This window comes from Canis aureus, chromosome 22, assembly GCF_053574225.1.
Source record: "Canis aureus isolate CA01 chromosome 22, VMU_Caureus_v.1.0, whole genome shotgun sequence".
NCBI classification, from domain to species: domain Eukaryota; kingdom Metazoa; phylum Chordata; class Mammalia; order Carnivora; family Canidae; genus Canis; species Canis aureus.
The window spans coordinates 41,362,613-41,375,574 of NC_135632.1; the positions used below are offsets into that span (position 1 = coordinate 41,362,613).

The 12,962-nt window shown below is 45.9% G+C and overlaps 1 protein-coding gene across 12 annotated transcripts in view; it reads right to left on the reverse strand.

Annotated features, from left to right (window-relative positions):
* Window positions 1-12,962, reverse strand: part of TRAK1 (trafficking kinesin protein 1) — a 120,789-nt gene that overhangs the window by 40,034 nt on the left and 67,793 nt on the right. For all 12 annotated transcript variants that reach the window (XM_077865643.1, XM_077865634.1, XM_077865635.1 and 9 more), the window contains one exon: window positions 4,960-5,036. In XM_077865643.1, the coding sequence (XP_077721769.1) occupies window positions 4,960-5,010 (51 nt within the window). In that variant the 5' untranslated portion in view covers window positions 5,011-5,036. The remainder of the gene's footprint in view (window positions 1-4,959; window positions 5,037-12,962) is intronic.

Consider the following 12,962-nt stretch of genomic DNA (forward strand, 5'->3'; position numbering starts at 1 on the left):
AACTGAGATGCTCATCTCTGTGTACTCATCCCTCCTGGTTAGTGTCTTCCAAGGAGGGTTTTCATTCAGCTCAGTGGCCCTTTATCACTTCTGAGACTCAACATGTGTGCTTATTTGGTACGCGGAGGAAAGGACTCAAAGGAATTGTGGGAGGGAACCTCTCTCCAGGCCGACTTAAAATTAGCATCTTGTTCAAATAGTTTCGGCTGGCTAACACTCAATTAAAACTGCAATACCAGTGTCCATTTCTCTTTGGAAGTGGTCTCCACAAACCTAACTCAAGTCAATGAAATCTCTCTACCACAACAAATTCTCAGGTTGAATACCCAGCCAAGTGTTTAATGTCACAGGCTTCACTGTTCTCCACTGCCATCATGCATCCATCATGACATGCATCATATTAAGTTCCAACGAGCACAGACATTCTGTATGCCTTAGCTACATTCTGTGTGCAGACTTCACGGCAAACAAACCAAGCAAAAATTATAATTATGAAAGCCTGCTGGGTGAGGCCAGCTGGAGCACCCGAAGGATGGTGAAGACTTCCCAAAGCACATAGAGGCCAAAACCCAAGAGCAACGGGCAGGGGGAGAAAAACCAATGGGCTGTGCACTCAGTGAAGCCCCACACCTTCCCCATGACACCCCAAACCTCACACCTGGGGGCTCCTCAACCTCCCTGCCCCATGGTGGGGCAGCTCTCACCTCATCTACACCAAAAATCTCATCTTTATAGTAATATAAACAAAAACTCTCTACTGGGGTGGGGGGGAGCAAGAACTTCTAGTAAAAATATTTATGGATGAAATGAAAAAAATTAAACAAGTTACATGGTGTCTAAAAGTTATCGAAGAGGGGGCATTTGGCTGGCTCAGTCAGTAGAGCATGTGACTCTTGATCTCAGGGTTGTGGGTTCGAATGGCTTGTGGGTGTGGAGATTACTTAAAAGTCATCTAAAAATAGTTCAGCTACAAGTTACAATAACTAAAAACTTATTGTAGTGGCTCTGGTTTTTCTTTACTAAGAGGACAGGTTGGTTTTCTCCTGGAGGATTACAGGAACGAAAACATTCCCAATTGCTACAACCAGCCAACATATGAAAAGTGTTTACTACTAAAAACAGGAAAACAGCTAGGAAATGACCCCAGGGTTGAACTACAGTGGGAATGAGAGATCACAAATAATTTAGGCCCTTGAAAATGAACTATTAAAAGAGCTGGTTCCCTCATTCGTCGGGAAAATGTGGCCAGGTGGATGGAGCTCGTTCCAGTTGCTCGCTCCCTCTTCCTGTCTGTGTTCTCTTTTGCCAGTGGCACTTGTGCTGTCTGACACAGCCCTCGGAGATGCAGAGCAGCAAGCCTCCCACTTCATGGCTGACTCATCTCATTCACCAATCTCAGGATAAAAAGCATGACTAAGGGGCCCTCGGAACAACCCTCTCCAAACTGGGGCGTGGGCTGGGTGAGGCAAGCTCTGCCCAAAGGTAAATCCAAAGGCAGGAAGCCAAGGCAAGCTGCAGCATCGGCTTCCCCTGAAAGGCAGAAGCAAAAAGTTCCCCGCTGGCCCCAGGCTTTGGCATCCTGTGTACATCTCCCCAGCGCCCAGCCTGTGTGTGGCAGGCCTAGGAACCAAAGCCAAGCCAAGCAAAACACAGCACGTACGAAGTCACGTGACCGAAGCAGTTAAACTTTAACCGGGAATCCGCCTAGTTCCTAAGAAAGGCAGTGACTCAGAGGTGGTCCTTATCAGGACAAGAAGAATGGCATTATAGATAAAACACAGATACACACAGACTACAGCCAAGGTGAGCTGCTAAAAATAAAGAGAACAAAGAAGGCACAACAAAACCACCTGAAGAAAGTGTCCCACAAATATTCTTTCCAACAGCTCAGTTTTTAAAAAAAGATGATTGCATGCTTTCTGCAGCATGACACTTGCTTGGGAGATTGCAGGGGGGAGGACTACGGACACCTAGTATCTGCACGAAGGGCTATAATCCCAAGATCCTTCGGGAGCAACCCTCGGACTTCCAAGCAGAGACAGGTCTTGGCCTGTGGAGGGATCACCAGGCCCTGCCAGTTCCACCCCAGCAGAAGCCAAGAACTGGGGGCAGTGGAGGCAGCATCTCATAAAAAAAAAATATTATCTGGTTTGTGCTTTTAAAGTAAAAATGTCCCTCCAACAACCAACAGGCCATACTCTCCAAAACTAAATAAAAAGAGCAGCCCAGGTGGCTCACCGGTTTAGTGCCACCTTCAGCCCAGGACATGATCCTGGAATCCCAGGATTGAGACCCATGTCAGGCTCCCTGCATGGAGCCTGCTTCTCCCTCTGCCTGTGTCTCTGCCTCTCTCTCTCTCTCTCTCTCATGAATAAATAGATTTTAAAAAGGGTTTTTTTTTCTTTAAAAAAAAAAAAAACAAAAACCCTAAATAGGGGAGTGAATGCATTGCCAAATGCAAGTGTCATACGCATCACAGTTACCAGCCTGGGTGGAAAGCAGCTGTGCAGCCATGAAGGCATCTTCTGTCCTCTGGTTCAGGTCCCTTTGAGAATGGGACAAGCAGTTGCACTTCTGGCTAAGAGCTACCACAGAACCGATGAGATGATGCAGGGACAACAAATGGCTTTCAGTAAAAATCTACCCTCAATAACAGGCATGACAACAGCTGCAGACATTTATGAAAGGCCTGTCGTTTCCAAGGTAAGAAGAGAAAAGAGGGATCCCTGGGTGGCGCAGCGGTTTGGCGCCTGCCTTTGGCCCAGGGCGCGATCCTGGAGTCCCGGGATCGAATCCCACGTCGGGCTCCCAGTGTATGGAGCCTGCTTCTCCCTCTGCCTATGTCTCTGCTTCTCTCTCTCTGTGTGTGGCTATCATAAATAAAAATTAAAAAAAAAATAAAAAAATAATTTAAAAAAAAAAAAAGAAGAGAAAAGAAACCACCCAGATGGTCCCCGCCTTGGAAAAGCTTCTAGGTAATCCAGCTGTGTGAACAAGACAAAGGGACCTGCAGGATGACTCCTGTGCTGGAGGCTCAGGGGGGTACAGACCATTGGGGGCCGTGGTGATGGTCAGCTTCGAAGGTCCCCATGAGCCCAACAGCATAGAGCTCAAGGCCAGGGAAAGACGGGGCAGGTCCCTGGCGACAAGCTAGAGGAGATTTCAGAACATGATCAGTGTGTGCCTTTGGACACCACAGTGAGGACTTCTAAGTGTCTTTAAGTGTGTGTATGGGGGCGTGGGGCAAAGTGGTCACCACAGGCTTGGGTTGGGGGGCAGCTGTAGAGAGAAACAGAAACCTGACAGCTGAGGCTCTGGGGACCAGAGGAGTGGAATGACCTTGGAATGAAAAGAATGGTCCAGATGTAGCCCTCTCAGAAGACCTAACAGACTAACAGTGTGGGGTGAGTTGTGGATGCTGGAAATACTAGGGAAATACTAGAGGATGTGGACAGCCTGGCACTGTTGGGGGAAAGGACACAGTGGGAAGGGGTCTGTGAAGAACCATTTTCAAAAGTCAGTGGTGTCAGGGGCACCTGGGTGGCTCAGCAGTTGAGTGTCTGCCTTTGGCTCAGGCCAATTCTGGGGTCCTGGGATCAAGTCTCGCATCAGACCCCCTACTGGGAGCCTGCTTCTCTCTCTGCCTATGTCTCTACCTCTCTCTGTGTCTCTCATGAATAAATAAGTAAAATTTTGAAGGAAAAAAAAAAAAAAAAAAGTCAGTGGTGCCAACCAAGCTAGCCTCCCAAGTACCTAATGCCAGCCCATATGGCAGCAACGAGAGTACCGCCAGAAGGCCTGTGTCCTAAAATGCCTCACATTGGCCCTGTCACACAGCCCAAAACCTAACATCACTTATTTGGGGTTGAGTTGTTGGTACTGCCATGACATGCAGGTGGCCAGGCAGTCTCAGCTCTTGCCCACATTCTACCTGGCTATGGAGGGCTGGCTATAGGGGAAGGAGAGGAGCAGACTGCTGGGGGCAGGTGAGCCCTGGGGAACTCAGGGGAGAATCCAGAGAGTCTAGCCCTCAGAATATAAGAATACTGGATGTACAGATGCGAAAAACAGAGGGAAAGAGAGACATAAAAAATGGGATACATAGATGTCTCCCGAAACTCCAGGTCCCACCACTCCTGTTCCGTCCTATGTTTCAACCTTGTCCTGCCACTGGCTGAAAATGACAACAATGATTTCTGTGTCTTGCACATTATTCTACTCTTGTTCTGGAGATGAGCTAGTGACTGGTGACATGATCCAAAGTCAATCTTGGTTCCAGAGCAGAAACAAGGGTCTAGGTAAGTACCGGTGCCATCAAGGACTGACAACGTTTAGAGATGGGCACTTACTCAATATATACCTAGAAGAACCTGCTGTGTTCTGGCGAGTTCTAGGCATGAGGGTGCACACATGGTGCTCATCTGTCTGTAGAGGTGTGCACAGGACCAGGATTCCCAACTGTCAACAGAATGCTAAGAAGAAACCGAGAAAACCAAAGTCTTTGAAATACTAGCAGCTCATCCAATCCTAAGCAAGTTTTCTCATTTCTTTTCCCCATGGTGATTTTGATTATTTCTATGCTGCATAATCTCTCCTTAACCTCATGTAAGTTAAAAAAAATTACAAAGATAGACTAATGATGTATTTTTCTGACACTTGCAGATATCCTTAAAATACAGTGTTAAATGTAAGGAAAAATCTCACACTGGGTTTTCTAGCAAATATTCCTATTTTGTGTCATTAAAACATTCCTTTTAAAATCTAACATACCTTGGACAAAGTTACAGCTACAAAGACCTGTAGAGCTACCAGTTCAAAAAAGTAAAGCCATGGTACCATACCCTGGGAGGGCCCCGTTTTGGGGATTTTTCACGGAGAAGACAATAATGTATGCTTTAATCAACAGAAGTTATAACCAGTCAATCATAAATGGCTCTCTGCCTCCCCGGAAACACTTACCTCCTCAAGAAGCCGAGTGACAGCATCTATGTCATTATATGTCTTAGTCATCTGGCCAACTCTTTCAGCACATAAAACTGCAAGAAAAAAAAAGTGGTGATGAACTCCTGATGTCACAAACCAGCCAAGCAAATGACCCCCCCTAAAAAAGCGGCCCTCATGTCGTGCCTGCATGTTGAGCACAAAGGGTCGCTGGTTCTGCCAGGTTCAACCCACATGAGCTGAGCAGCACTGGATTTTGTTTCCGAGTTTCAGGGAAGAGCCTCAGGGGGGCTCCAGGGATGGGGTAACTCTGGATCCTGCAAGGTTCTGACTGTGTGTGTGTGTATGCGCATGCACTTGTGTGCACACTTAGAGGTGGCGCTGAGGACAAGGCACTGGAGAAGGGGTTATGGCCTCATATAAATTCAGCAAACTGAAATGGGTCGGCCGCAGGGCCTCCACTGTGTGAATTATCAGAATCACAGGGTCTCTTGCTAACCATAGAGACCCAACCACATGGACAGAGTGGGGTCCTTCAGAAAGCGGCTATTGGTATAGTTAGCAAATAGCAATCCCAGCTGATCATTTCATCATGGTGCAGCCCCTCCCCTCCCCCTGCAAATGGCCTAAATTCTAAGGCTATGCAACCAGTTTCTCTACCATGAAAACTAGGGTCGTAGATTCTTTTTAATCAACACCAAAAAGGCCGATACCATTCCTGCCATACACAAACACACGTGTTTGTGACGGAGTGATATTTCACCACATATATAATTTCTTGTGGTCGTAAGAGGCTACATGCAGGCCACTTTAGGACATGTGGGCCTTTGTTCTCCTGTTGAAGAAAAAGGTTGTGCGATGAAGGAACACTTTAGTCCTAGGCTAAAAAAATAGCAGGGTGGTTTTATTTTAAATCAATGACAAGGAATTGATTTGCAATTCCACAAACACCAAGAAAGTAGCATAGGTTTTATTCTGTAGAGGAAGGAATGAATGTAAATGGGTTTAGGACTCAAGCAGTAAACATTTTTAGACTTGCCACTTTTGCAATAAGTAACATCTAAGTAACTCTTTATAATTAAGACTCTACAAAATAATTCCTTAAGAGGTGAAGACATGCTTCAGCTTTGACAATGACCCACATTCAGTAACAGCCCAAGCAAGGCAGTTGAGAATTAAGTGTATTACTAAGCTAACCTCCATAGCCTTGCTAATGGCAAGCTGTAACTGGAATCCGATAGGTCTCTAAATATTTTATTAAATGCAAGTACAGATCATCCTAGTGAAGGAGCTCAGAGAAATCCGATCCATTGGAATGATTTTCTAGCTTAAGGAGACCTGAAATCTGGTTCCAAATCTGAAACCCCCTTCCAGCTTTCTCCTGAACTCAACAGTTCTCTGGGAGCTGGGAGGAAATGCACTGCCTCAAGCACTTTTGCACTTTCATTCCTTCAACCTCCAGTGGGGCTGACTTCAGGAAAAGCAAGAGTTGGTTTAAACCAGAATTTAATTGGATGGAGGTGGAGTCCAGCTCAAATTGCTGTAAATTGTTCAACAGCTCGGGGTCATGAGAAATCCTTAAGGGAGGATTCCTGCACCCCTGCAGGAGTTAGTTTTCATGCTGGACAACTGTGCTCCAGCAGTATTGTAGGAAAAGATGCAGAAGGGCCCCCAGCCCGCCTGCTGGCCCCGCAGGCAACCATCAGCAGGCCTGGCTCATTAACCAGAAACAGACCCCAGCAGTAACAAAAGGCCTCTGTGCTGAAACCGGTGTTGTGACTAGGGGGCCTGCTTAGTGCCCACCTCTTACCCCCTAACTTAGAGAACAGAGTCCTCTGCTGTTGTAGAGAAAAAGAAAACCCAGCTCGACTTTAATTAATCCGGCTCCACATCACTGTAACATAATAAAGAGAGCAGGATTCAGAGCTGCTTTTTCCTCCAGGATTGTAGTCATCAGAAATCATACTCACATTTTTTAAGCTAATTTTTAAAATTAATCATGTGTCGATAATCACATGCAGATATAAGAAGTAATACAGAGATCCCTTACACCCTTCACCCAGTTCCCGTGGTGGTAACATTTTGTAAAATTATATCACAACCAGGGCACTAACATTGATACAGTCCATGAATCTGATTCAGATCTTCTCTTATTAACTCCTGCTCATCTGAGTGTGCATGTGTGCACCTGCTGTGACTAGTAAGTAAGCTCTAACAATCATATTACCTATGCATGTAGGTTTGTGTATCCACTGCCACAAAGATCCCTCATGCTTCCTTTTAAGAAGCTTTAACATGCTTTAACCATTGATCCAATAAGATGTACCCTTGGACCAGTGGTTTGCTTTCTAGCATTAACCAGTCAGACACATATTATTGCCGTGTGTGCAGTGACAGGAGGGCAGGTGTAACCTTTCATGTTCAGTTAGGGCTGCAGATTGTGAGGTAGAGACCTTCCAAAAATCCCCAGGCCTTTGAGAGATCCCAGCTTCAGAAGTCAGAGTCACAGATGAAAAACCATGGTTGACCATGAGTATGTGCATTGTTATTCCAGTTATATTTAAAAAAAAAAATACATTTAATCCCAATGGGGACAAGAGGGACTGATTTATAGTAAATACACAGTGGAAAAAAATCAGGATAGCCATAAAAATATTGACATTTCGATGGCATTATAAATTTTAACTTTTTTTGTAGTGACCATGCATAGTGATGGGGAAAAATTACTTAAAATATTTTTCAGAAAATATACAGTTGACTATAATATAAGGTCCTGGAATCCTCCCTGATGCAACTTTTTAGAGAAATCAGTAACAGAAGCAGCAGACCTTTACTGAGCACATTTCCTGTGGCCATGTTCAATAGCCCTCTCTTTGGATTATTGATAAATACGACAGGATAGGAACTTAAACTAACCCCATTTTATAAACGGGAACCTGAGGCCCAGAGAAGTTAAGTAACTCCTCTGGTGTCATACGGCTAGCAAATGGCAAATGTCAACATAAGAAGAGGATCCCAGCAGGGCTGCAGTTAACATTTATAGAGTACCTGCTATGTCTGGGGATTTTATGTGTTTTTTCCTGAATCCTCACAGCAACCCTACAGGGTAGGTGCTGTCATGATGACCATTCCACAGATGAGAAAACAGATGTTAAAGGACCCAACCAAGATCACAGCCAATGAGTCTGCATGGCAAGGACTGCACTTAGGTCAGTCTGGCTTGCATCTTAAGCTAGGGAGCCACAGAGGATACAAGGGTGAGGCTGAGGCCAGCACACATCGACGACATTCAAGAAGCATAAACAGAACAAGAAACATCTGTGGTGTAAGGGAGAGATCCCTGGCACTGGGGCTCTGAGGCTTAGGTTTCCATAGGGGACTCTACCAAGGTCATGAGGCCCCAGACAAGACCTGCCATGTGTGTCTTGGGTTTCTCTTCCAAGAAATGAGAGGGCAGGGGTGAGAACAATGAGGTGGGAAAGCAACCAACAATGCCCTTAAACAGTAAGATAAGTACAGGCTGCACCTCCCAAGCACCGACTTTCTAGATACTCAATCTACAATAAACCATGGTCTTGTTTCTCTCTCCATGGGAACAACATTCCAAATGGAGGTTCCAATTCAGACCAAGGGGGTGCTAACAAATCAACCCACTTCCACTCAGAGGATGTTCAAAAAAACAAAACAAAAAAAAAGCCACAGTAGCAGATCTCTGGGTGGCTCAGTGGTTTAGCACTGCCTTCAGCCCAGGGCGTGATCCTGGAGATCAGGGATTGAGTCCCACATCGGGCTCCCTGCATGGAGCCTGCTTCTCCCTCTGCCTGTGTCTCTGCCTCTCTCCGTGTGTGTGTGTCTCTCATGAATAAATAAATAAAATCTTTAAAAGAAAAAAAAAAAGCCACAGTAAAAGAACAGCTGTAAACCTCTATAGTAACATGAGAAAACTAGGGTCTAAGACTCTAGAAAGAGAAGTATAACCTACACAGGCAAAGCAGATATACCGTACACACAGCACAGTTCTTGCAGTATCACACTAAAGTGCATCCCATGTGCAGCAGGCTCTGTGCTGACCAGGAGAGAAGACCTATGCCTTCTGAGGGCACCCAGAAAACACACAGCCCATGTGCCCCATCAGGGCAACCTTGGGCAGGGGCCCAGCATGTGTGAGGCCTGGCAAGTCCCTTTAAGGAGTCTGGACTTTCACGATGGGACAGCAAAAGCCACTGGAGGGTTCTCAAAGAGGGAGTGTTCTGGCTACAGTAAAGAGAAATGGGGTAGGGATGGGGGGGCAGGGTTGTGGTCAAGGCTGTTGATTAATTCAAAGAAGTGGCTGTGAAAATGGAGAGGAGTGGTCTCTTGAGAGAGTTGAGACAGGACGGTAAATCAGATAAGATCTGGGCTTCTCACTGGGACAGAGGGTACATGAGCACTCTGTTTCCTAGGTCTACTGCACCACCCCACCCCATCCACTCCCATCCCTGCCCCCAGCAAGACAGGCACATGCATTGGAAGGCCAGAAGCACAATGGGGTTGACCTAGTGCAAACACCGGCAAAGGGGACAGGGGTTGAGATCCCCATGGAATAATGTGCCATGTTGTGTACAATGCCCTGCAGCAGGAGGCCCCCTACAGGAGGAACACCCTCCCAGAAGCTGGAGGTACTAAGTCATGGTTCCAAAGGATCCAACTTGCAATGAGAAAAGAATCAAACACTTGAGTGGGCAGGTGGAATCATGAAGGCAGATTCAGATGAGTGGCCCTGGGCTGGCTAGGCAGGGGGAGGGAGGCCCGTACTGGGCTGTCAGCTAACTGGAGGAGGGAGGAGGGTGCCGCTCTGGGGTGAGAGGTGCAGGCAGGCCACTTTGGCTGAAAATCAGGAACGCAAGCTTTATGCAAAGTAAACCACCCCCAAAACAATTTTGAGAATAAATGCTGGCAGCCATTTTACAGTTCCTGTTCATAGACAGAAGATGCCAGCCAAGAAATCCCCAATATCTACAGAGAGCAGGCCCTGAATAGAAACCAGTCCCTGCCTAATGCAGAGATGATGATGCCAGGGAAGGGAGCTCAGGGGTGATGACCTGATGCCCAAGGAAACACACACAGGGAAGAAAACAATGGGGTGGGGGGGCCTCCAGGGTCAGGCCAGACTGGGCATCCAAAGGAGCCCCAGGGCATGCGTGGGAGAAGTGGGCAGGGGCAGTGCAGGTGGTGGAGCAGCCAAAGCAGGAGGTCAGAGGTGGAACGCAGGAAGCCTGGCCAAGGAAATGGATGGCAAGAAGGTTCCAGCACACAACCCGCTCTCCCTAGGAACTTGTGCCTTCTCATCACATTAACAGGCTTGACAAGGCCCCCTTGACATTTTGGCTTTATCAGACTTCTCTGAGAAAATACGGTTGACAGCCCTCACTACTCATTTATATACTGGGTTGTGGTGGAAAGATTCTCCTAAAGTTGTATAAACAATTAGCTCTCACCACTTCTTAACCTAATTTTGATGATATTTCTCCTATGTCAGTTTTACATATTTTTGGAGCAAATAAATATTTTGCACACATACAAGTATGTATGTATACAACCATAAATGCACATTTACATAAAACTAAATTATAAAAATATATACGTGTGTGTGTGTGTCTATGCCAAGACCTCAGGAGACACAGCTCCCTTATAATAACACGAAGACCAAGTCACCAATATCCATGAATGGAGAGAAGATATTCATAACTGTCCATTATATTTGCATTTTGCATTGTTTGGCTATGTGTTCCAGCCTATTTGTAGGTCATTTCTTTAATTAATTAGAACACTGTTTTTCAACTTTTTTTAGAACCTGATTTCAGTCCCTCTCCTTGATAATTTCTCCTCTTACCTTAAAATTTTTTGAAAAGTAAATTTTATTTTCTATAATATTTATAAAAACCATAAACCTATCGAATAACTTCCAAAATGCCCAGTTGAGACAGGAGCTGGCAGTTAGGTGTCAGAGAAGAGAATGGTCCACAAATCAGTGGGTTATCCCTCTCTTCTGTGAGCAGGAATAGCAGTTGTCAGTTGAAAAAGCATCCTCAGGGATGCCTGGGTGGCTCAGTGTTGTGCCTTCAGCTCAGGGCATGATCCTGGGGTCCAGGATCTGGTCCCACATTGGGCTCCCTGCATGGAGCCTGCTTCTCCCTCTGCCTGTGTCTCTGCCTCTCTCTGTGTGTCTCTCATGAATAAATAAATAAATAAAATCTAAAAGAAAAAGAAAGAAAAAGCATCCCTACATTTGGCCCCCAATCCTCCAGGAAGTAAACCTAATAAGTACTGCCCTGCTCCTGGCAAGGGCTGGAAGGCTCAGAACCTGAAAGCCAAGGCTAAAAAGATCCCCATGAAATCCTAAATGAGTCACAACTGGTGCTAAATTTCCAGGCATTGCAAAACAAATGTCCTTTATTTAAAGCTTTGTCTACACATTTTTGAATTTAGTCAATGTTCTGCTTTAAAAATCCTCACCAGCTCTGCCACTACCAACAAACAGCAACCTCAATTCATATATATATATATATATATATATATATATATATATATATATATATATATATATGACATATCAGAACCATCCTTACCTGGCTCCTAGCCTGCCACCCATGGCCATTCTCCATCATAGCTCATGCTCACCCTACGATGCCATTCTTGGTATCTGGCTTGGAGCCACATGTGCCTATTTCCTTCTGCAGGGACCATCTCTCTCCTGCTCCTCCCTGTGGCCCAGCAGGACAATAGTCCACCATTGTAAAAACTGTGCCTTTCGGGACACCTGGGTGGCTCAGCGGTTGAGTGTCTGCCTTCAGCTCAGGGTGTGATCCCGGGGTCACAGGATTGAGCCCCACATCCACTCCTTGCAGAGAGCTTGCTTCTCCCTGTGCCTGTGTCTCTGTTTCTCTGTGACTCTCATGAATAAATAAATAAAATCTTAAAAACAAAAAACAAAAACTGTGCCTTTCCCAGTCAGCCTTCCCTTGGAGGGCAGCTAGCTCGCAGACACCCAGACCTGGCTGATTTGGCAAAGCATTTTGATGAAAGCAACATCTTTATTATTTATTTATTTATTTGAGAGAGAGAGAGAGAGAGAGAGAGAGAGAACATGCAGAGCAAGTGAGAGAGAACATGAGTGCAGGGAGGAGCAGAGGAGAAGCAGGCTCCTAGCTGAGCAGGGAACCCAATGCAGGCCTTGATCCCAGAACCCTGACATCATGACCTGAACCAAAGGCAGACACTTAACCCAACTGAGCCACCCAGGTGCCCTGAGGGCAGGGGGACATCTGTAAATGGCTATTCTTCCCCAGCCATACAGCAGCAACCAACCCCTGCGTACCCAGGCCTGACACCATGCCAGTAGGTTAGACACGTGTCCCCATACTTTATGGCAGGGGACCTCAGGCTCTGAGAAGTTAGATGAATGGCCTAAGGTCACAGACTTTAGAAGTCCCCTATGCCCCTATGGAAGAGGAAGAAAAAAAACCCATGTCCACACAAAGCTGCAAAGTATGCAAATGCCTACGGCAGCATTACTCCTGACAGTCAGAATGTGGAAACAACCCAAAGGAACCTCTCCTGATGAATGGATAAACAAAATGTGGTAGTCTGTGCCTGTCGAGTTCTACAGCTGTAGAAAGGAATGCAGGTTTGGTACACGCAGCAACATGGAGAGGCCTGCTTAGAAGCAGCCCAACACAAAAGACCACAAGCTGTAGGATTCCTTCCTGTGCAGTATCACATAGAAGCAAGTGAGAGAGAAAGCAGATTCGTGGAGTCCTTGGGTTGGGAGCGGGAATGGGACTAGCCATGAACGGGCATGAAGGAGCTCACACGGGTAGGGCGTTCAGACGTTCTAGAACTGGACTAGGGTGATAGCTAAACAACTCAAAGAATTTCCTCAAAAGCATTACACTGTTCAAAGTAGCTGAGTTTTACACTATTTTAAGTTATATCCCAATATTTTAAGTTACCCAAACAACACGTAGCTACATAAACTGGAA